This window comes from Mytilus galloprovincialis, chromosome 13 (genome assembly GCF_965363235.1).
Source record: "Mytilus galloprovincialis chromosome 13, xbMytGall1.hap1.1, whole genome shotgun sequence".
NCBI lineage: Eukaryota > Metazoa > Mollusca > Bivalvia > Mytilida > Mytilidae > Mytilus > Mytilus galloprovincialis.
The window spans coordinates 37,008,778-37,034,941 of record NC_134850.1 but is presented as its reverse complement, the minus strand read 5'-3'; the positions used below and the strand labels follow the sequence as shown (position 1 = coordinate 37,034,941).

Genomic DNA, 26,164 nt, shown 5'->3' with positions numbered 1-26,164 from the left:
ATTTCTTATTAGGTTTTACAACAGCCAAAGGAGAACTTGTAAGATCCATCATGTATCCTAAACCAGTAGACTTCAAGTTTAACAGAGATACATATATATTTGTTGGAGCACTGGCAGCCATTGCTGGTATAGGATTTATCTATACTATTGTATTGATGGTAAGATATCCATAGAGTTGAGTGACAAATTTATATAAGTGGCTGATCCAGAAATTTTCATAAGTGGCCTGTGGGCCCACTGACTGCCTAAGGTGGGGCTCACTCCAGTCATGCTTCAGTGATTCCCTATATAATTAACCAATATTTTCCCACAAAATGAGGGGCCCAGGCTCCCTGCCCCCTAAATCAGCCTCTGTTTATATAACAATTGCTCAAGTGTAATCGTGTATCACTATGATGTCATGTTGAAATTGACATATTTGACCAAATGTGGTCATTTTGAACACAGTTTTTGGACAAAAAAGAAATGTGTAACAACTTTACTCAAAAAGATATTAACATACTTTAGCTAACATCTTTATAAGATACACTATGTAGCAAAATGTCTTTTTGGTTAAAGATTATGTTTGTATCTTAATGGTAGTGACAAAATCTTAAATTGAGGCTATTTTGGTTAAAGATTATGTTTGTATCTTAATGGTAGTGACAAAATCTTAAATTGAGGCTATTTTGGTTAAAGATTATGTTTGTATCTTAATGGTAGTGACAAAATCTTAAATTGAGGCTATTTTGGTAGTTTTTGCAGTGTTCTGCTAGATTTAAGAAGTTTGATATATAAGACTTGCAAATATGTTAAACAAAATTCAATATTAAGAATAAATGTACTGATATTTGTCAGATTAATGTCTAATGAACTTCTGTTATTTGATAGATTATAAAACTTCAATTCAAGATGCCAAAAAAGTTCAATATCTTTTGGTAAGATGTTTTTAATTTTTTTTTACATATCTCTTACAGACAGTAAAAGTTATGGCTAAGTTTTTTATTTCATCTGTATTTTTTACATTCAGGTACAAGCAGGAGAACATCCATCAGACATTATAATTCGTTCCCTTGACCTGATAACAATAGCAGTGCCACCTGCTTTGCCAGCAGCACTCACCATTGGGATTGTGTTTGCTCAGTACAGATTGAAGAAACAACTGGTATACTGCATTAGTCCTAGAAGTATCAATGTCAGTGGCAGTATTAATACTTTCTGTTTTGACAAGGTGAGTTGGTGTTTAGTGTTGCTTGCAAGTTTTCTTGAGATTACAAAGATCCATGATTTGAAACATTTTGATTATGTTGCTAAAAATGAAAAAAATCTTCAATGAATAGCACCGAATAAAAGTTTACCTACTTGTCATTTTTAACCTGAACATTGCTAATTGTTGACAATAAAAATGTGGTGGCATTAAATTTCAAGAATTCAATAGATATGAAAAAAAGTTATACAATTGTCTCCCTTCCAACCAAATCACCATCTTACAATAAAGTCTTATCCAAAGGCTAGTACTGCTTGAACCGGGAAATTCTAAAATAATTTATTTGTTGTAAGTGCTTTTATAGAAAAGCATGTTTTTGCTGTTGTAAAGTTTCCTGTTTTTTATGTGTCCAATAAGTCTTTGCAAAACTACTACTATTCAGTAGCAATTTCTCAGATTATTTGCATATTTCAGGGTTTTTATTGTATGCTTTAACTTTGAAATGTCTAAATTTGTGGAATATTTGCATTACATTATGTATAACGTTATGTTTTTTTAAACTGCAAAACCCATAAAGTTGATACCACATTTCTTATAGTATATTTCCTAGAGATTGAATTAGAAAGAACTTTTTTCAGACTGGTACCCTCACAGAAGATGGTTTGGATATGCATAGTGTTGTTCCAGTGGAAAATGACAAGTAAGTCACTTTAGTGTTAACATTGAAAAGATATAGTATTCATTTTAATTCATTAATCTGTAACATGAATTTTGATTTATAAAGAGAAAAAGGGGAGACAACTATCTATATACTCTCTTTAATGAACAAATTTGAATTAAGAGTTATTGCTGCTTACATTTCTCTGAGAAAGCAATTCTATGGTTAGTAAAATTTGACAGAATTTATATATTAAACTACAAAACTCAGAAGAAAATCTTTTCACAATTACATCTTAAAGGAGAAGGTTCACGAAGGGTTAAAATTGGCCCTGATTTTTTTATGTTTTTTAAATTGGGGCAAAAAATTACAAATGTCACATAGAAATACTTGTGATAATACTACTAAGACAAAAATAGTTTTTTCTGGCACTTTCCATTACTATTTATGAAGCAATGACCCCTTCAATGAGTACAATTTGTATTAAAAGGTCAATTTTGGTACTTTTTGTCCATAACTTTAATTGTTTTTGGCATAATTAACCTTGGCCTCCATCTACGATCCAAAAAGTGTTTATATTGATGAAATCTATATCAAAATTGGAATCTTTTGGTTACAACACATTCTGGATCGTAGGTGGCGGCCAATGTGTTTCAAAAGCTTTTAGGTCTGAAAAATGCACAAAATCATCATATTTTGACAAAATGTCCAAAATAGGCTTACTTTGGCGAATATCTTGTAGTTTTATGAAAAGAACTGATATATTTAGCATTTATACTTTTGAAATAGACCCATTTACGAACTAAATTGAGACCTTTTTGGTGTTTTATGATAAAATTTATATTTTAGGCCATTTTGTGCCATTAGTGAACCTTGTCCTTTTATGTTTATTCTGTCTATTCTTCCAATACAGTTTGGACAAGGAGTACACTGACTTAAGTAAAGTAGACAATGACAGTTTTATATCTGCCATGGCAACCTGCCATTCTTTGACTCGGATAGAGGGTGTTCTAAGTGGTGACCCATTAGATCTGATCATGTTTGAAGCTACAGGATGGGAACTTATCGAGGAAGGGGAAGACTCATCCAAGTTTGACATGATTACACCAACTATAGTCAGGCCAAAATCTGATGAATCAAGATCCTTTGACCAACACTTTAAGGTAAAGATTTTCAGACACAGGAAAAAGTACAAGTTCTCCAAAACTGCTAAATATGCCATTTATTTAATATTCATTTTTTTCAAAGTCTTATTATAGTAATGCCATGAAAGAAATTTCATGCATATTGGAGTTTGTGTATTTGCCAAAGTCTACATAGTAGAAAATAGAAAATTTATACTTTTTTTAATCTTTTTAATCTGTGGTTCACGAACACATACATTAGCTCACAATAATTGGATCCCCTTGAAAAATGATGAATCCACAGTATAACTTTGTTTTATGAAGCTAAATATAAGGGCAAGGTTTCTCATTGTTTCATTCATTTATTTACAGCCATTACAGAAAGAGATTGGAATTATTCGTCAGTTTACATTCTCCTCCAGCCTACAAAGAATGTCTGTGATAGTGAGAATGTTAGGATCACAACATTTTGATCTGTTTGCCAAGGGAGCCCCAGAGAAAATAATTCAACTGTCTAAACCTGATACAGGTTAGTCAACTTACTTTAGTTGGAATGGGGAAGCCTATTTTTTCAAGTCATTTGTATTTACAGGGAAGGCTCCTTAATAAATGAATATATAATTTGAGTTTGAAAACAAAGGAAAGTCTCACTTTTATTGCTATTTCTTAACTGGTTCAATTTCTTTTTAAGCCCCATTTATGGGCATTATGTTTTCTGGTCTGTGCATCCGTATGTCCATCTTCAGGTTAAAGTTTTTGGTCAAGGTAGTTTTTGATGAAGTTGAAGTTTCCCCCATTTTTTACGGTCCACTAAACATAGAAAATGAAACTGCCGATGGGGCATCCATGTACTATGGACACATTTTTGTTTTTTTCTGACCGTTTGTATACTTTATAATTCTTATCTTTAAGTTAAGTGCTGCATAAAATGGACTTGTATCAAACATTGAGAATGGAAATCGGGAATGTGTCAAAGAGACAACAACAACAACCTGACCAAAGGGCATAAAACAGCCGAAGACCACCAATGGGTCTTCAACACAGTGAGGAAATGCCTCATCTGGAGGGCAGGCTTCAGCTGGACCCTAAACAACCTGTTTAATAGTTCATTGAAAATGGACTTCACACTAAACTCCAAAATATATAAATGAACTTAAGGTGGCTCGGGCCTATTAAAAGTTTCTATCAGAAGTTCCGTATTTTTTGTTATTTTATTCTTTACAGAAAGTGAATAAAATTGGTTGAAAAAAAAATAGGGGGTCACGGACCATTTAAACTCAAAATTTTTCTTTTAAACAGGTATGTAAAAGGGACTATTTTTCAATGAAATGAAAGGGAAATTGAAGTGTTGACATATTTTTATTGGAATATCAAAAAAACGTTCTATGACACTTAGTCCAAAACTGTAATATAAAAAGCTGAAATATAGCTTCAAAGAATGAGCAAATAAAAAACATAGGTCACCGATAAGGGAAAAAAATATTTTGCCTTAAAACCCAAATTTTAGCGGTAAAATGGTGAAATTGGGTAAAATGTCATTTTGGGCCTTGCAAAGATACACATAATAACAATTATATTTTTAGTGACATAACTACAATGATTTAACATTTCTAATCAATCAAAATATTAAAAAAAATTTCGAATTTATGACACAAACTTTTCGTGTGCATTGTAATTCATGCATGAAATTATGCGCAGTCGAATAGTCCTGATCCACCATAAATTAAAAAAGACCACAAAACAAACAAAGGCCAGAGGCTCCTGACTTGTGACAGGCGCCAAAATGGGGCAGGGTTAAAAATGATTTCTGAGATCTCAACCCTCCCCTATGCCTCTAGCCAATGAAGAATAATTTGAATTGGCATACATATTTTCAGAATTCCATATTTAGAAGCTAATGCATGGTACAAATGTATTGACAACACATATTTTTATATGAACCATATATATTTCAGTTCCTAATGACTACCATGACAAATTGATGAAGTATACACAGCATGGGTACAGAGTTCTGGCCCTTGCATGGAGACAGTTGCCAGCTAAGCTTAAATATACTAAAATTCAAAGAATTCAAAGGTAATTCTTCTTGAATAGTTGTTGCCAATTGTATTTTTATTTGAAATTCTGGTTTTCTACATATGAATAAAAGGATATGACGTGTCATGAAAAAGCAACTAAAAAACATCATAGAGTAATATGAATATGTCGATACCATATTCAAGTTATACTATGTTTAAAGTATAAACAAATAGTGATGAAGTTAAACAGATTTTAGCAAAAATCTGCCTTTAAATCAAAATTACTGAAAGAACATAACTTTAATCAATTGTTTAATAAATAGAAACCTTTTACAGTTAATTTTATATGTAAATTTTGACCAATGTTATACCACAGTTTAAAAAGCAATTTTGAAAACTTCAATTAACAGGGAACAAGTTGAAAAGGGATTAACCTTTCTGGGATTTTTGGTAACAGAAAACAGGGTAAAGCCTGAAACTACACCTGTTATAACACAGCTAAGGCAGGCTAATATTAGAACTGTTATGGTTACAGGTAAGTTAATTGACTTATAATCGGCAAGGAATGTACATAGTTGCTTACCATTACAAAAGCCAATTTTAGTACAACAAATTTTGAGAAAAATTAACATTTGTAAATGTTGTTAGACATTGTTCTTTGCTGTCTCTTTTCATAGATTTGTTACATTGGTTGAATTAATTTTAGAAGAGAATACTGCACTACTGAGATCTACTTGACAATGTAGAGATTTAATAAGTCAGGGGCGGATGCAGGAATTTTCGAAAGGGGGGGGTGCTAACCCAGGGCACACAGGGCAAAAGGGGGGGGGGGGGGGGGGGGGTGCAAAACATATGTCCCGATACAAATGCATTGATCGGCAAAAATAAAGGGGGGTGCGCACCCCCGGAACCCCCCCCCTGGATCCGCCACTGTAAGTCGCTAATATTTACCTTAATTTCAGAGTTATGGGACTTTATTCATAGACAACAGACATTTTGTCATATTGTACAATTTTAACTTTGTTTTGATATATTTTCTACTGAAATTTTATCGGGAGGGGAAAAATTGTTATGAATGATGACATTTACACCTTATTTATAGGAGACAACATGTTAACAGCTTTAAGTGTTGCTAGGGAGATTGGTATGGTTCCTCCCAAAGAGAAGATTGTGTTAGTTCAAGGTTATCCAGAATCAGGCAAAGTTGAAGCTTATATAGAGTTTGTTTATGCAGAGGAATACAAACAGGAGATGTCTAAAACAGGATCTGCTTCTATAGAGGTATAAATGATGGCTTTATGAATACCTCCAATCTGTAGAAGTATAAATGATTGCTTTATGAATACCTCCAATCCATAGAGGTATAAATGATTGCTTTATAAAAACCTCCAATCCATAGAGGTATAAATGATTGCTTTATGAATACCTCCAATCCATAAAGGTATAAATGATGGCTTTATGAATACCTCCAATCTATAGAGGTATAAATGATGGATTTATGAATACCTCCAATCTATAGAGGTATAAATGATGGCTTTATGAATACCTCCAATCCATAGAGGTATAAATGATTGCTTTATGAATACCTCCAATCCATAGAGGTATAAATGATTGCTTTATGAATACCTCCAATCCATAAAGATATAAATGATGGCTTTATGAATACCTCCAATCCATAGAGGTATAAATGATTGCTTTATGAATACCTCCAATCCATAGAGGTATAAATGATTGGTTTATGAATACCTCCAATCCATAGAGGTATAAATGATTGCTTTATGAATACCTCCAATCCATAGAGGTATAAATGATTGGTTTATGAATACCTCCAATCCATAGAGGTATACATGATGGCTTTATGAATACCTCCAATCTATAGAGGTATAAATGATGGCTTTATGAATACCTCCAATCCATAGAGGTATAAATGATTGCTTTATGAATACCTCCAATCCATAGAGGTATAAATGATGGCTTTATGAATACCTCCAATCCATAGAGGTATAAATGATGGCTTTATGAATACCTCCAATCCATAGTATAAATGATGGCTTTATGAATACCTCCAATTCATAGAGGTATAAATGATGGCTTTATGAATACCTCCAATCCATAGAGGTATAAATGATGGCTTTATGAATACCTCCAATCCATAGAGGTATAAATGATGGCTTTATGAATACCTCCAATTCATAGAGGTATAAATGATGGCTTTATGAATACCTCCAATCTATAGAGATATAAATGATGGCTTTAAAATGCCTCTAAAGAGTTATAAATGATTGGTTTAAAATTATTTTGGCTATGCTGGTGTTTTCCGAATTAATAGGATAAGACATGTGTCTACTGAAAAATATGAAAAGTAATGATGTGTGTAATTAAGGAAAGAGGAATAGTAGTAACAACAAAGTAAAAATTACTTTCAATTTTTAAATAATTTTTCATATTTTACCATCACCCTCCAATGCTCTTAAATTTTTTTTCTAAAATATTTAATAAATGCAATTTTCCAAAGATAACTATAATTTTCTCTTTAGCATTCTTTTCAACATAAGTTTTTTTTTTTAGACATTTTCTTAATTTTGCACTAAAAAAGAGCGCAATAACTTGGTAATTTTTTTAAATGTAAACCATAAACAGGGGTACAGGTCAATCTGGGAGGATTTTTTTTATCTACTTTATATGAATAGGTGGGTAGATATTTCTGGTAATTTTTCATGGGTCACTTTATATTAGATTTTTTTTTAATTAAAATCATTCTATTGTTATGTGATGGCAAATGGTTCATCCACGAAAAAATCAATGCATTAGTAAACAAGGAAATCTGGTTCTGAATAATTAAGTTTTATCCATTTCAATTTTAAACAAAGAAATCTGGTATGAATTAGTGTATTTAAAAGTCCATTCATTCTCATAATTTTCAAACAGTGGAATATGGAATAACCATTAACCTGATGTGGAAAAGTCTATTCTAAAAGTCCTTTCCATTTTAATATGGAATAAGTCTATTTAAAAGATTTTCAAACAGTGAAATAGCTTATCTGAAACTCCATTTCATTTTAATATGGAATAGTCTATTTAAAAGATCAATATTCCATTTTCAAACATTGAGACCTGATGAAATAGCTAAAGATTATTATAAATATCATATGGAATAATCTATTTAAAAGACCATTCCATTTTTAAACAGGGAAACTTGAATTGAAATAGCTTATATAAAAGTCCTTTCCATTTTCATATGGAATGGTCTATTTAAAAGATTTTCAAACAGTAAAATAGCTTATTTAAAAGTCCATTCCATTTTCATATGGAATAGTCTATTTGAAAAACCATTCCATTTTCAAACAGTGAAACCTGATGTGAAATAGCTAAAGACCATTCCATTTTCATATGGAATAGCCTATAGCAAAATGGAATAGCCTATTCAAAAGACCATTCCATTTGTATATGGAATAGTTCATTTAAAAGACCATCCCATTTTTAAACAGGAAAATCTGGTTAGGGATAGTCCATTCCTAAAATAGTTGAGTGAGACTTAACTTACTAAATCTGAAGAATGTTAAGAACTGAGTAATTGTTGAAGATCACTGCATACAAAACCAATTCATAAGTTAAAAGAAATCAAAAGAATTTTATTCACAAGCTGATTTACAATTCACTATCAATATGTTAGTGAACAAATCTTGATGATAACTCTTGTGCAGAAAACTTTTAAAATCCAGAATTATGTTTACCAGTGAATTATATTTGTAACTGTTTACTGAAAAATCTGAAAATATCAACTATATATCTCAATTAAACTTCAAGGAGTTTTGCCATTTTTCATAATTGTATATGATAATGTATCGCTGAAAGAAGAGACTAAATAGATGTGACTTTTTAGAAGTTAATTCTGACTCACTAAAATATATAATATGAAGATGAAGAAGCAACCTTGAAATCTTAATTGACACTGTTTAGTCTTTTGATTAAAATATATGTAGTTTTATTCTAAGTATTACAGCAGAAATTATGTTGTTGACCTTTTTGTTCATGTATATATATAATGATTAGTATGTTTTCTCAAAGAGTGGAAGGTTTTTCAGAATTAATGTCCTTACAAATTATGATTTCATATGAACAAATACTTTCACAAAGAAACATATTTTGTCTTGCAGTAGATGTTCCTATATAATATTAGTTCCAAATGGCAGAAATATTATGGAATATATTTTTTGCACTGAATGATAGTATAAAATGTTTGTTCTAATTGGAACAAATAATATATTATTGTAAATAACAAAGTTTTCAGTGGAATTTCTGTGAGGAGTAACAATGTTACGCTGAAAATTTCACCAGACGTTAGGTCATATTTTTATTTATGTCTTATGAAAGTTGTGTTTTAGATAGAAACCCAAAGCCATGTTGGATAAGTATTCCTTTTGATTCCCCTTTTATTTATAAAAAAAAATCATAGACATACTTATAAAGAAAGGGGGTGGGGTAGATCAAAAGGAAGTCAATTGCCAAAGTAATCTGTTTGGAGGTGCAACGCTCAACTACATCATGTAAATTTTTCTAATTCTGTACTGTGAATTGTCATTACAGGAAGTTGCAGTTGACATTTTATCCAGGGATGATGGGAATAATTTCCATTTTGCTATTGATGGCCGATCTTGGTCAGTAGTAAGGACACACTTCGATGATCTCCTTCAAAAGGTTGGTGAAAATTTCTTTGAAAAAATTAGTTATGTCCCCTTACCTACATGTTTGTACAAACCATTTGGCATGAGATTCTGTAGTTTAAGATGAATGTAGATCAAGATAGCTATTGCTAAAAATGAAAGCAAGAAATAATATTGTAGTGATTTCCCTGAACAGTATTTCCTAGATTTTAGCATTTGTATTTATATTGCAGTTATGTGTAAGGGGAACAGTATTTGCTAGATTTTCACCAGAACAAAAGGGACAGTTAATAGAGACATTACAAGAATTAGGGTAAGTTTTTGAGTAAAGAAAATATGTGGTAATTTTATCATGTGATGAAAAAGCTTAAGGGTCCATAATAATTTATTGGGTACATAAGATTCATTTGGAGTTGCAACTGTTGTTGTGTCTGATGATTCTTCTTGACAGATGTATGGTACTTCAACATAGAAATATCAAATTATTTGAGAGTTGTTTTTTTCTAAAGCCACATTTTTCTAAAGCCACTATACAGTTATAATTAAGATATTTACAGCAATTTATTAGAAAGTATAAAATAAGTTATGATAATAGTTTTCTTTTGGTCCTAAACAACAATATGAATGATGGGTCAGTATTTGATTTATTGAATTTGGATGTTATGTTCAAATTAGAATTTAATTCTAAAAAGTGTTGCATAGCTTGTTTATATATTCACCCTTGATTAATCGTTGTCTTATATAAAAGAATGCTAAGATAACATATAAAAGTCCCTGAATATTTATGACAGTTGTATTGGTAATTAAAATAACAAGGATGATAAAAATATTATTATGTATTATTTGACCATATTGGATGGAGTAATCTCCCCTGAATATGTATACAAATACGAATACAAAAGTTTTATTTTGATTCAGTTCACATACTGTGGATTAATTTATTTTCGTGGTTGCCAATTTTCGTGGATTCATGGAAACTTACATATTCGTGTATATTTTATTTCGTGGTTTTACCGAAGTCTGCATACAAGCCTTTGTAAAATTTGTCATTCGTTGAACATCTTATTTCGTGGTTTGCCTGTACCAACGAAATCCACGAAAATTGGTATCCCACGAATAATAATGAATCCACAGTATAACAATACAAACATAAGCTCTTGAGAGCTTTTTACGGAATATAAAATATAAACATAAACACAAGTCACAACTTTAAAACACACAACATGCAGACAAGATATATTAAAGCATCAAAATTTTAAATGCATAGAAACAGCACAGGCATATCGAAATACATGCAAAGCATTACTAAAATACATATCGAAACATGCCAAAAATGAAAGCACAACTAAAATTAAGCACATATAAAAATATAGCACACATGCAAAATTTAAGGCATAATAGCATTTTTAATTCAATTTGCTTATTGGATTCCTTTTAAAAGGTGGAGGAGCATTATTTTTTTCTATGAATTATAATTTCAGTTACTTTGTTGGTATGTGTGGAGATGGAGCCAATGATTGTGGGGCCCTGAAGACAGCACATGCAGGGATATCTCTTTCTGAGGCAGAGGCTTCAGTTGCCTCCCCTTTTACCTCTAAAAAACCTAATATAGAATGTGTACCTACACTTATCAGGTATGTTCACTTTACAGTCAAAATCTTTTACATTTTTGTCCATTATTGTCTTTATTTTAATTGTATTTTTAATATATTGCAATGAAAATATAGATTTAAATGAAATTAAAAATTAAAAGTTTTTGAATACTTTGTACATGCATTGTAAAGAATTATGAACATGGATTATTCTAACAATTACACATATATATAAAAATATTAAAGGCATAATCATCAATGAGATATAGCAACCCAACAATATCATGAATATGTTTAGTTTCCATATTTTATCCAATTAATGTATTTATTGTTAAAGGTTATGAAATATATAGGTTGAATAAATCTAGCATATGATGACGTCCCCTTGCATGGGTATGAAATACTTTCATTGCAATTAAGATAACTCAATAAAGTATCTCTTAAAACATGTTGTAAACTTGTTGGTACATGTACAGACAAAACAGCTAAAGTTTACATAATCAGTCTGACAGAATGAAAATAAGTCTATATCCTTGGTAAAAGGTTATGCTTAAGCATGTATTCTTAAGTTCTTAGATTGTTCTATTACAATCCTAGTTGCAAGATATATGACTGGAGATTGTTGTCCTGCATGTTTATGAACTTGTCAGAGTTATGTCCCATAGTGAAATGACAAAATAAGGAAATTTAAGGATTTATAATTTCAGTTATCCCTTCCTTATGTCTTGTGTCTGGATTGGTAACTGATTAATATACTAAAAAAAATAATAATTTATGTACCGTCATCATTTTTATGGCCCCGAAACAAAGTTGTCAGTGCCATATAGTTTTACCCTTGTCCGAAATTCCGTCTTTCCGTAATTCCTTCATTCCTTCATGTAAGACTCAGATCGACGTCCGGTCTCTAATCGACGTCCGTTCCTCAAATCGACGTCCAAATGTGACGTCACAATAAAATAACATTCCAAATCGACGGCTAATTTTATGCCTGTCTAATCGACGTCCATGTTTTTGGCATTTTCTAATCGACGTCCGATTTTGAGCTTCTATAATCAACGTCCGTTTTGGACACAGAATACAAAACTAAACTGAACCGAAAGCAGCTGAAACATTTAAACCTTATAAACATATCATAGTATGTGAGAGTGAGACAAATAAGATCTAGCAGAAAAACTAAGTCCAGTTATAAGTAAAATACGAAATAAATAAGAAATGTGTGTTTTTTTTTAAATTATTATACTAGACTAAGTATGTAAACAGGTTGTGATTTCAATTTTTCAAAGATTGGTATGATTTCAAAGGGACAACTATACACCAGAGTTTAAAAAAAAAATGGATGTGAGCAATTATAAACCATACGGCTTTCGAAATGATAAAATACCATACCGCAAAGGCTATAAAAGGCCACGACATAAATAATGTAAACAATTCAAATAAGAAAATTAACGGTCTTGTTTATTAAAAACAATTCCGAAAAACAAATATGACAGACATAAACCAGGGAAACCAATGTACTGCAGGCCCATACAGAATTTGTCAGGGGTTACACATGTGTGTGAGCACTTAACCTAGAACAGTGATGTAAAAGCATAACATATAATGCCAATTATCTTGTGTTTAAGTTTCACTCCAGGTGTAAAACTCAGAAATTTGTTAAAATAAAAACCCGAATTATAATACTCTCAAAACACTTGGCTGTGCTTCTTTATTTTGTCTATTGATGAAGACTGAATAAAGCTCCTACATGTCGTTTGGTTTTCTTAGTCGTTGGGTTGCATTACTAATTGCCTAATTACTATGAATAGGAATGACACACGCTCCTTGATGTGGATAAATTGGATTAACTTTATATCAAGAAAAACTTTAATATGCATGATACCTATTTCGGATTGAAAAATAAATTAAGTACATGTATAAGTGTAAACAATTGATATAAAAAAGAAGATGTGGTATGACTGCCAATGAGACAACTCTCTACAACTATAGGTCACCATACGGCCTTCAACAATGCACAAAGCCCATACCGCATAGTCAGCTATAAAAGGCCCCGAAATGACAGTGTAAAACAATTCAAACGAATAAACTAAAAGCCTTATCTGTGACCAATAATTTATTATTTATTGATATTGGACATTGATTTAAGACGACAACAATCAATCGGGTGTAGTTTTGGCAAGTAGTGCCGTCACATTGGACGTAGATTAGAGTATCAAAATATTGGACGTCGATTAGAGTATCAAAATATTGGACGTCGATTTGAGAATGTGACATCAGATTTGGACGTCGATTTGTGAAACGGACGTCGATTTGGGGAACGGACGTCGATTAGAGGCCGGACGTAGATCTGAGTCTAACACCTTCATTCCGCAACAAACCATTATACAGAGTTTTTTTTCTAAACGCCTTCAGATATTGGGCTGATTTTTGGTATGTGAGTTAACCATGATGAGTTACAGATCAAGTTTAAGTTTCCTTTCGCTCCACTAATTTTTGCCGAAATTACGGGCTTTAGACTTTGAGAAATTGTTGAAAATCACAGTTATACAGACTTTTTTCTAAACACTGTCAGATATTGGGCTGATTTTTGGTATGTTAGTTAACTATGATTAGTTACAAATCAAATTTAAGTTTCGTTCAGCGCTCCACTAATTTTTGCCGACCATTATACACAGTTTTTTTCTAAACGCCTTCAGATATTGGGCTGATTTTTGGTATGTGAGTTAACCATGATGAGTTACAGATCAAGTTTAAGTTTCGTTCCGCTCCACTAATTTTTGCCGAAATTACGGGCTTTGGACTTTGAGAAATTGTTGAAAATTACAGTTATACAGACTTTTTTTCTAAACGCCTTCAGATGTTGTGCTGATTTTTGGTATGTGAGTTAACTATGATGAGTTACAGATCAAGTTTAAGTTTCGTTCCGCTCCACTAATTTTTGCCGAAATTACGGGCTTTGGACTTTGAGAAATTGTTGAAAATCACAGTTATACAGATTTTTTCTCTATTCCCCTCCAGATTTTGAGATGAATTTTGATATGTGAGACTACCATCATGTTTGTGTCCACATGTGTTTATATTGAAATTGCAGATTTTAAAACATTTTGGGACGGGGCCATTCATGTCGCTTTGACACATCTAGTTGTTTATTTTTGTATTTTTTTTTTTAAATTTCCACTTAAAATTCTGGTGCAAATGTTTCTAAATACAAAAAACATGTACTGTTCTCAAGATGTATATGTATGTTGTGTTTGTCAATCCTGCTTATATGCATTTATAGCTTCTATATATAGAATGTCTGCTAGCATGCTTTTTTTCCGTCAATAGAGAAGGTCGAGCAGCGTTAACGACATCATCTGGAATCTTTAAGTATATGGCGATGTACAGTTTGATCCAGTTTCTGACAGTTTGTATATTATATTGGGTAAGTCGTTAATATTTTTGTGCACCAAAGCTGTCTTCTTTTAATTTTACATCAAGTTGTTAAAGAAGAAAGTTACTGTATAAGGGATGAGTTAGAGGTGGATTTTTTTTATTTAATCATAATTTAACTCAGAAATGTATTTACACACTGAAAATAATATCCAACTAAATGTAAGCAGTTTAGTTTCTTTTAATCATTTTAAAAATCATGAATAGTTGTGAGGGTTTGCAGTAATTTCAGATAGAAATTAAGTAGATTTTTTTATCGGAAGGCAAATGGCACTATTCTTGGAATTATTGATAAATAAGAGAGAAAACATTATAACTCTGGCAAAACAGATTAAATTTTTTCACAGCCTGATTATTTTTATTCTTTACAACATTTATTTAAAAGTACTCGATTTCAAAAGAGAAAAAAATCATACAAATTTGAACAAATTGAGCAACCATCAGAACTTCTAGATAGCAACTTGATGTGAAAATTAAATAAAACAGCTGTAAATAGGAAGTAATAACCAGATTTTAATACCTATACCTATATTATACAGATCATCCCACAACATTAGTCAATAAGAAATTAACACCAGCTTATCCAAATTCCTGCTACTGATATTCATAGTTTTTTTCTATTGAATATTTTAACATTTGTTGTAGGGTAATTTGCACTACATCAAAATTATGGTCAAACAAAGATAGTTCCACAAACGTTACCATGTATCTCAAAAAGAAAAATATTTGTAGAAATGAGGGGGAAGTGCCATAGGAATTTCTTTTGCAAAGAATGTGACAAATATGTATTCAGTGGTATTTTATTTTAAATGATAACAGTTTCATGAAAAGGGTGAAAGAAGTCAAACCACACTGCTTACTGCATTAAAGTGCTTTTAACCAAGAAAAATCAGTAATATATCATTTTAAATCAATCATCTGATATTATTGAGCTTAATTTAGAAAAAAATGTTTGTTTATTATGCTTATAATATTCGAAATTAAAAAAAATGTATTTATACATGATAACAGTGCTTGATCAAGTGAAAGTGATTGTTGTATGACGTCAATAGTTCAAGTGGGACAGATTATCAGGTCAGGTGGGAATAGCGATAATGTGTATTCTTGTAATATTCATTAGGAAATTTTTCATGTTCATGGAATTTTACTCATCTTATTTCATTTTCCATATACATATATTTGTCTTTGATTAAAATGAACAGGTTCTTTGAAGTAAGTACAATATGTATGTAATTATGCTCAGACTTGTGTTTTCTCTTTAAAATCCTGCAGTTGTAACTTGTAATGGAAACCCTGGCTGTTAATATACCGCTGCAGCATGTTGTTATCCTTGTTTTGGTGCATGATATTGCATGGTTTGAATTGATACTTAAAAAAAAAAAGTATCAAACTCATGGAATGGCATCTCAGTAAATCTTTTGACCACAAAACACCTATTTTTTGACAACTGATCAAATTATTTGAATTTTAAGTTAATTTTAAGTTATATTGATATGCTGTGTAGCAATATTTAATATTTGGGTAACTATAACCTAAATTTTGCATTTAGGTATGAAACCTAAGGCAATTGATCCTGTACATCAAAAATATTGTACAGCTGCAGTGCTTTTGTATTGAAAAAATTGATTAGCAGACTTTGATTCCCTTATAATCAACATTGAACAGTTTGTGCATTTGTTGGGGATTTTTTTGGCTTTGCCTCTTTATGGGGTATTTTGTAGAAAAATATAATAAGAAATGAAAGATATATAATCACTTCAGTCCTTTTATACGATTCAATATCTGAATAGTTTAAGTCGCATGTCCAACAATTATCATAACATCTTGTCAAATTGTTGTTGAATCAAACTGATAATGTTGGATCTATTGCAAAAAATAGGTGTATGCATTTTCCTTTATAACTCTTATCTTATTTTGCCACAAGTATTGTAGTTCAAAAATGAAACAAACAAAAAAATAAGAAGAGAAAGACATAAAAAATTAAATTAAATTACTGTTTTGGCTGATGACTAAAATATGTATTTCTGGTGTAACAGAGAGGGAAGAGCATGTTGGCAGACATGTATGGGATTATTTAAATGTGCAGCGTGTTTTAGTCTGACAGAATTTACCTCAGTTTGTATTCTCAGCTGGGTGAGTTTTTATATCAATTAATTATTATAAAAATTTTGATTTCAAATGTAAGGGATCAGAAAAGTAGGTGTTCTGTTATTAATATAACCATTTATGGTGCTGACCTTCAGTTTTCCCTAGCCATTCCTAAATAAAAATTTGTCCTTGTAATAATTTTCATGCCTCACTGATTGAATATATACCCAAGTAAAATAACAAAATTGCTAAAATAAATCGCTGCAAAAGCAGGTAGAATTTCAAAGGGAAAAAAGAATCTATGCATACAATTTGATTTACAGCACTATGAGTAATAGATCAACTGCATTGGTCTATATAATCATTGTCTGATTGCAATGGTGCACTTATAATACTCTTAACGATATTTTCTTATTATAACTGAAGTCTGAAGTTTCAGTCAAAGGCCTTTGACTTAATTCAGTGTTCGTAATTTATTATCCAAGTCTTATGGCCACAAAGTATAAGAACATTAGAACCAAACTCAGATTCATAATTTTGGCCATGGAGAGCTCAAAGTCATGATATTCAATATTCAATATGCACATTTTTGGTAGTCTCTTTAGGTCCATTTGTTTCTATGCTCTCAAACATTTTGTGTTTAAGTCTTTCTATTTTTTGTTGTTGATGAGTATTAGTTAGTTTTCTCGTTTGAATTGTTTTACATTTGTCATTTTGGGGCCTTTTATAGCTGACTATGCGATATGGATTATACTCATAGTTGAAGGCCATAGAGTTACCTATAGTTGTTAATTTCTGTGTCATGTGGTCTCTTGTGGAGATGTGTCTCATTAGCAATCATACCACATCTTCTTTTTTAGCTCACCTGGCCCTTGTGAGCTTTCCATATCACTTGGCATTCGTCGTCCATCGTCGTCCGTTAACTTTTACAAAAATATTCTCCTCTGAAACTACTAGGTCAAATTTAACCAAACTTGGCCACAATCATCACTAAGGTATTTAGTTTAAAAAATGTGTCCCATGACCCTACCCGCCAACCAAGATGGCTGACAAGGCTAAAAATAGAATATAGGGGTAAAATGACATTTTTGGCTTATATCTCTGAAACCAAGGCATTTTAAGAACATATCTGACATGGGTAAAAATGTTAATCAGGTTGAGATCTATTTGCCCTGAAAATTTCAGACGAATTAGATGACCCGTTGTTGGGTTGCTGCCCCTGTATTGGTAATTTAAGGAAATTTAGCCATGTTTGGTTATTATCTTGAGTATTATTGTACATAGAGATAAACTGTTAACAGCAAAGTAAGATCTACAGATAAGTCAATATGACCAAAATGGTCAATTGACCCCTTTAGGAGTTATTGCCCTTTATAGTCAATTTTTAACAATTTTAACAGATTTTGTAAATTTTTGTAAATTTTTACAAAATATTTTCCTCTGAAACTACTGGTCCAAGTTCATTATACAAATATGTAGATAGAAATAATTGTAAGCAGCAAGAAAGATCTACAAACACATCACCATTACCAAAACACAATTTTTTCATGAATCCATGTGTGTCCTTTGTTTAATATGCACATAGACCAAGGTGACAACACAGGCTCTTTAGAGCCTTTAGTTTTATATACCTTATAAAGATTACCATTATTAAAAAAACATGTGTTTTACATATAAATATCATATTTATTGTGTTTATTTTTAAGGATGCTTACCATTAATTTCATGAGTTATCTTGACTTATCAAAATTTCTATAATGGGTTCTGCTATCAATCATGTACGAGTAAATTATTTAATCCAGCATTTGTTTTCCAGATCTCTAACAACTTGACCGATTTTGAATTCCTGTATATAGATCTGTTTATACTAACCACTCTAAGTATAACATGTAAGTTTATTTATATTGTAGGTTATTTAAAACAAATAATGTCTAGATGTCAGATGTGCAAATAGTGCATTATATTTAAATTCATAACCCTTTTTTTATATATCACATTTCACTGACTAGAATAAATGTACAATGTATGTCAAAGTAACCCCTGATTTGTCTTCACGTTTAAGGAAGATATATATGGGTTCAAGAGGGTAACATCCTATATCTGAATATTGTTGATTTTTTTTTTTTTTTTAATTGAAAGAAAGATAAAATAGTATACCACTGTGGGCAACAGAAGATTTTTAATTAAATACTGTATTCTTTAGATTTAAAATAATTCTCAAGTATTCTGATAATTTTTTGCTGAAAATCTATTGGAAAGTGGGTTACTTTTGTATTAGCTTTTTGATTCTTATAACTGTTTGTGCCAAGTTAGTCCTACAAACATGAAGCAGTTATAATCTTTGGAAGCTAGTTTTGTCAATGAATTTAAAACAATTACAGCTAATTTCCTAATGCTTGTAGAGTAAAACCTGGGTTGGATTGCTTGCTTTGTTTGAACAAACATTAACCTAAGCTTTGTAATTAAGATTGACATCTTTAAACAATATATATAGGCATATTTAAACCTGCATACAATGTTATGATTTGATTGGACATAATCCCAATAACAATTGTACAATATACAAACAAAGCAAGCAAGCTAAATTAAGTCTTGCTCTACATGCTTTTGGAAATAAGCTGTAATTAAAAATGTTTTTTTTATACAGTTGGAGCCACAGGAGCCTATGATAAATTACATCCAGAACCACCATTGATTAACCTATTCAGTATTGGACCAATTCTGACTCTAATTTTACAGACAGGGATACAGGCTGCAGCTCAGGTTTTTGTCTACCTCAATGTTCAGACACAACCATGGTAAGTGAGATGTTGTACAAGTCTGGAATTCTACAGTGTACTGTTAAAAGTACTCAAAATGAATAACCAGGCTTTGAGGTCATAAACATTTTAAACACAAAACTCATACTTAGACTCCAAAAGTTTCATGACTGAGGGCCCAGGTAGTTCAGGGTTTATAATGTGGTACTTCTTATAAAAAATAAAAGGATGGTTTTTATATTCCTGGTTAATTTCTTTTTTGAAGGAGATTTTTGGGTATCTTAATCCTTATGGGAATTGGGAAGGGATTACGTATGTTAGGATTTGGGGTAGGCCCTCATTCCTCATATGGCTACATAAATGGTTAATGTACATGTATAGACTTTTTACAAGTCTCACCCCTAAATTTTTCTTGTCGGTCAGTCCCACTTTTTCCAAATCCTGTATTTGAAACCTGCTATAAATGATTTATTAAAATTTAAAGATCAATAAATTGTTTATTAATTTTCAGGTTTACACCATTTGTTGACAATGAAGATGATGCCTATGAAAGCTATGAGAATGCTTCTGTATTTCTGATCTCTTCATACCAATACATTATATTAGCTATTGTCTTTTCTAAAGGAAAGCCATACAGAAATACTATCTGCTCTAATTGTAAGTCATTTTTAATTTGGATAATAGTTGTATTTGACAGATAAGGATTATCTTTTATTCAAGGGGAATAACTTTGGAATTATTAGGAGTGTAATTTTTATACGTAAGAATAATATTTTGGGGTTTGTATAATGCTATGATGTGGTCTGCATCGTTGTCATTAGAAGACACATTTGGTTTCCAGACAACAACTTTATTTTAAGTTAATGGATATCCATGAAATTTTACAAGAAGGTTCAATACCACAAAAAAAAAGTTTGGATAGAATTAAGGGTAGACAAAAAACAAGCATTTTTGTAGTTCCAGACAATTTCTTGTGTGAAGTGTATGGATATATCTGGCATTGTACCTCCATGTTCCATATCACAAATGGAAGGCTGGGATTAAGTTTGGGGTTGGTTGGCAAATTTGTTTTCCCCAAATTTTTCAAATTTCAAAGTTTTTGAATAGTTTCAAGAAATCTTCAAAATGGACAGTATTGCGAAATAGATTTTTAAGATCTTTGACCACATTTATTTTGTGTCAGAAACCTATATGTCAAAAAATTTATCACAATCCAAATTCAGACAGTTTCAAGCTTGAATATTGTGTCCAAATTTGCACCAACTGTTCAGGGTTCAGCCTCAGCGGTCATATCAGGCTGTGCTTAGTGAAGAATTTTATTTTAAAGAAACAATTTTACATTCTAAATGTACCAGAACCTGTATACATAAATTCACCTTTGGAATGGAGCTTACTGCCTTTTTGATCCTCTTACAGAAGCATCTTGGGTAAACTTTTCAGAAAAAAAAGTGGTGTCATGAAGTTTGTTGGTCTTTGTTTATTCTAAAAGTGTTTTATTTGATCAATATAAATTACTGGTATTGAAAAACAAAAATATAAATCCTTGTTTCAAAAATTCCAAAAATATTACTCCTTGTTTCAAAAATTCCAAAAATACAACTCCTTGTTTCAAAATTTCAAAAATATAACTACTTGTTTCAAAAATTCCAAAAATATAACTCCTTGTTTCAAAAATTCCAAAAATATAATTGGTAAAATGAAAGTATATACAGCACCCAAGCATATGACCTATATAAAATGTTTCTATTGTAGATTTTTTCCTAGCCAATATAGTGTTTTGTTTGGCCTGTACAGTATGGCTACACATAGAACCCCTAGAATTCTTTAGAGAGTTTATGGAGGTTAGTATCCATTCATCAATTATTTAAAAAAAAAAAAAAGTCATTTCACAAGTGTTTTGTGTTTAATTGAATTCCATGCAGTCTATATAGCTAGGATACTGCAAACATATATTTTTAATCTATTTAAGGAATGACTGTGATATTTTTTCTGTCTATGAAGAAATGACATAAAAAATGTGGTGCACACTGAATAACACGCGTAGCGGGTTATCTAACAGTGTGCACCACATTTTTTATGTTATTTCGAATAGACAGAAAAAATATTTCAGTTATTTCTTATAATTTAATTCTCAATTTCATTTTAAACCGTAGAAAACCATGAAAAAACGCTGATGACGTCACGGTCACATGACTAAATTATGTCTATGGGCTCATAACAAAATAACGTCAGCCAATCAGAAGACGTGTTACATCCAAAATTAAATTATATAAAGATAAAGATAAGATAAAGATATTTTATTTCCTAATCATAGGGCTCATAACAAGCATGTAATCACATAAAGTAAAAATAAGAAACCTTTCTCTCCCACTCGCATACACTCACACATACAACCTTGTTCTGATTAAGGATGATTGATTTAGCAGTACATGTAAATGAAAAATGAAATACAGTAAAAATACAGATACAAATGTTGGGTTTTTTTTTATTTTATGAGGAGAGTCAGTTAGGATACTGCAAACATAATTATATTTTTAAATATATACCACTGTTTTTTTTATGAGGAGAGTCAGTTATATAGCTAGGATATAGCTAGGATACTGCAAACATATATTTTTTAATATATACCACTATTTTTTTTATGTTTTTTTTGTTGTGTTTTAACGCCTGTTTTAAGCACTGCATTTAGGCTATTTCGTGGCGACCTGTTTTTATTGGTGGAGGAAGCTGTAGTGCCTGGAGAAAACCACCAACCTTTGATAGGAAAACTGACAATCCTAGGGATGAAAAAAAAATACCACTGAAGATCCAGCTGAAATATTGAAGCTTTGCTTTGCCCTGATTCATTTTGTACATATATATATATTTCAGTTGGCAGACATACCTTCCATGGAGTATAAACTCATTTCTCTAATTCTTCGTCAATTTATCCCTTTCTGCACCCATTGTATAAAAAAATTTAATCAACGTGTGGTTTGTTTGATCTCAGTTCTTCATTGGTTAAAATCCGATTATGACATAGAATTTTCTTGTTTTCCTCTGAATTTCCTATTGTGACGGCATGAAAAAAGGCAACCATGCCTGATGACGTCACATAGAAAGGACACACCTTTTTGCAGATCCATTCCAAAGAAAGAATGAGTTTGCCTGCGTATTGTTTGAAAATCATTAGAGAAACAGATTCCACCACCAAATCTCATGTAATACAATATTTATCCACTCTCGACAGTTAAATTTTAAATATACCAGTGAAGATCCAGGTGAAATATTGAAGCTTTGTTTTGCACTGATTCATTTTGTACATATATATATTTTAGTTGGCAGACATACCATCTATGGAGTATAAACTCATATATCTGGGAATTGTTGCAATCAACTTTATTCTTTCATTCTTAGTTGAGGTAAGAATAATAAGTGATTTAGTAAATTTTGACATCAAAGGGCCACAACTGCAAAAAACAAATCTGGAATAATCATTGTCTTTATTTCCCTTGAAATTTGTAAAATGTAAAACAACAAAAATACTGAACTCCAAGGAAAATTCCGGATGGGAAGTCCATAATCAAATGGCAAAATCAAAAGCTGCAATTTTAGACATCATTCGAATAGAGAACAACTTTCATATTCCTGACTTTGTACAGGCATTTTCTTATGTAGAAAATTGTGGATACAACAATGTGTGAAAATAAATGTGAATTTCTTTACATTTGTAGCACAAATAAAATTGAATAAATTTATTCTTTATTTAATTTCGTTTAATACTTTGGAGATGAAAAATGCTTGTTTTCACAGAAGATTGTTTTGCAGTATATGTATTTATTGATGCATTTAGATGCATCTTTTGTTTTTCAGAGCAAGTATTGAAATTTTGTACCTGTATATTTACTTTCATTAAAATTGACAACCATAGACATGTATTCTAGTTTGACCATACATTATTATATCCATGTGAAAGGTATAGTAAAAACAGAGAGTATCAGATAACAATTCATGACCAAAACAAATTGTGTTCCGGATAAACACAACGGTGAGGCTGTCAGTCAAATGATGTGTATATTAAAGAACCATTGTAATATAATCATCTTTGTCAAAAACATTGATAGCATTTCTATGTTCTATTTCTATATTTTTTTTTAATTTTCAGTCATATTTCTGCGATAGCTACTTAATCAGCAGAAAATTACAAGAAAAAATCAAAGAGAATTTCTTCAATAGCCAATTAAAGTACAAAGCATTGGAAGAGGAGATTTCACAGTCAACACACTGGCCACCAGTTTCCTCCACAACAGATCTCGTAGAAGTCTTCCAGCGCATGGACAGTGCAGTATCAGCAGATATTGATCGTACAAGTTTAATGAGCAGTCTGGCAGACTCTGCAAGTGAGACAGGGTCACTCAGAATTAAAAATATTGAAAGTGTCGGGACACTTGACACCCAGGGAAGCATGGCTACACTTGACACCCAGGGAAGCATGACTACACTTGACACCCAGGGAAGCATGACTACACTTGACACCCAGGGAAGCATGACTACACTTGACACCCAGGGAAGCATGGCTACACTTGACACCCAGGGAAGCATGACTACACTTGACACCCAGGGAAGCATGGCTACACTTGACACACCGGGGAGCATGGATACACTTGACACACAGATATCTACAGTGGATGACGAAGCACAGCTTATTGAGACAGGGGTGGATAACCCTGGGTTTGTAGAAGACTCACATTCTACTACTACCACAAATTTATAAGGAATACGTAGGAATTTGTCTTTTTGTATGTATTTGTACATCAATTGAATTTGTTATTCCTTGTAACTTTTTATGCCCCACCTACGATAGTAGTGGGGCATTATGTTTTCTGGTCTGTGCCTCCGTTCGTTCGTCCGTCTGTGCGTCCGTTCACTTCAGGTTAAAGTTTTTGGTCAAGGTAGTTTTTGAAGAAGTTGAAGTCTAATCAACTTGAAACTTAGTACACATGTTCCCTATGATATGATCTTTCTAATTTTAATTCCAAATTAAAGTTTTGACCCCAATTTCATGGTCCACTGAACATAGAAAATGATAGTGCGAGTGGGGCATCCGTATACTTGGGACACATTCTTGTTTATATATTTTTTAATGTTTTTAAAGAATCATTTTGTAATCAAATTTATGCTTTTATTTATATCTCAAGAAAACATCAAGAAAGTCATAAAGCTTGAAAAGTGAAAATAAAAAAAGCTGATGTTCCTCATTTTTAAATTTCATATTTTTTATTGATAAGGTATTGTGGAAGTAGGAATTTCTCTTGGTGCACATTGCTATATATGTAGGTGCTATATGTGTAACAAAACATTATAATAATGCGAAATTTAAAATTCTATTGTTATATAGTTATTTTTTCATCTGAATTTGTAATAATTTAAATTTGAACTTGTCAGTCAACCATGGAAAAGTTGAATCTGAAGACACAAAGAATATGACATATTTAAAATATTATGTACATTTTTATGTATAGTGTGCTTGATATCTTATATTCACATGATTTTATAGGTGATGTCTCTTTTACCATTCTCTAGTTATGCCCATTTATTAAGTTATATGCAATTGGGGGCATCATCTGTGTGCCATGGACACAATCCCCATTTATTTTGTTATTGCTCTAAACATAGGTGGATCCAGGGAAGAGGAGGCCTTGGGGGCCCAGCTCCCTCCCCCTTTTTGGTGGGGAAAATTTGGTTGATTATATAGGGAATCACTGAAGCATGACGGGAACAGCCCTCCTTATGAAAAGTTCTGGAACAGCCACTGAACATCATTAGTATTATGGTGCACTATGGTTATTAAATTTTTTGTGATTTTTTAATCAATGAAAATTTTTAATTTTGCAACCAGAAGACAAGATTTTTAGCTTGCACAAGAACTATCCGTTTGACTTACTTAATCCTCTCCCCTTTGAACCTTGATCAGTTAAATCCCTCCCCCTTTAAATCTTTGTCAGTGAAACAGCAAAAGTTACATAGAAGATTGAACAACAAAAATTAGTTCAGAAAAAATACTAGACTAATGATTCTGACATAAAAACAACAAATTTTAAAAAAAGCACAGATATGTATATTCAAAATGAAACTGTGGCAAAGAATAAAGTAAAACATATTCACCAAAGAAACCTGGCTGATAATTTTGTAGGCCAAACTCATGTTTCATCTGCAAAAGATTCATTATTGATGCTCAAATAAAAAAAGGTTAAATCACCAAATATGGTGAAAATTTGAAGAGCATTTAGGAGCCACAATTCTGAAAGGTTTTGCCCAATATAAAAGCTAAAGCAATCATTTCTTGGGGTAGAAAATCTTTAGAATTTTCAAACAATTAAAAGTTTTGTAAACAGTTCAGTTAATTAACCCAATCTTAAAGCACTTATAACCTGTTGTTTTGAAATGGGAGTTGAAATTATTTTCCAGTTTGATTTATTCTTACAAATGTGTCTGCATAAAAATGCATGTTTTATAGTCTTTCCCCCTAGGTTAAATGGGAATATTCATACTTATCGCTATTTTGTGCATTTTTCCTTTGATCTTTTTTTGTGATAATTTTCATATCATGCTACTCGCTTGAGATTGAAAATTATCGCTAGAAACTAAGCATGCACGTGGCGTTGCT

General features: G+C 31.6%; 1 protein-coding gene across 5 annotated transcripts in view; it reads left to right on the top strand.

The window, feature by feature from the left end:
* The window catches only part of LOC143057172 (polyamine-transporting ATPase 13A3-like), a 55,579-nt gene extending 30,142 nt beyond the window's left edge, over positions 1-25,437 (top strand). For 3 of the 5 annotated variants that reach the window (XM_076230420.1, XM_076230422.1, XM_076230423.1), the window contains 18 exons: positions 13-158; positions 1,010-1,210; positions 1,825-1,886; positions 2,758-3,007; positions 3,341-3,497; positions 4,924-5,044; positions 5,397-5,521; positions 6,089-6,267; positions 9,574-9,684; positions 9,884-9,963; positions 11,132-11,284; positions 14,567-14,663; positions 18,576-18,648; positions 19,407-19,557; positions 20,030-20,175; positions 21,271-21,359; positions 22,836-22,919; positions 23,663-25,437. In XM_076230420.1, coding sequence (XP_076086535.1) covers positions 13-158; positions 1,010-1,210; positions 1,825-1,886; positions 2,758-3,007; positions 3,341-3,497; positions 4,924-5,044; positions 5,397-5,521; positions 6,089-6,267; positions 9,574-9,684; positions 9,884-9,963; positions 11,132-11,284; positions 14,567-14,663; positions 18,576-18,648; positions 19,407-19,557; positions 20,030-20,175; positions 21,271-21,359; positions 22,836-22,919; positions 23,663-24,271 — 2,834 coding nt within the window. In that variant the 3' untranslated portion in view covers positions 24,272-25,437. Of the gene's footprint in view, positions 1-12; positions 159-1,009; positions 1,211-1,824; positions 1,887-2,757; positions 3,008-3,340; positions 3,498-4,923; positions 5,045-5,396; positions 5,522-6,088; positions 6,268-9,573; positions 9,685-9,883; positions 9,964-11,131; positions 11,285-14,566; positions 14,664-16,707; positions 16,805-18,575; positions 18,649-19,406; positions 19,558-20,029; positions 20,176-21,270; positions 21,360-22,389; positions 22,620-22,835; positions 22,920-23,662 lie in introns of those variants that run through there. The other 2 variants (XM_076230421.1, XM_076230424.1) reach the window with 2 other exon arrangements.
* The last annotated feature ends 727 nt before the right edge of the window (positions 25,438-26,164 follow it).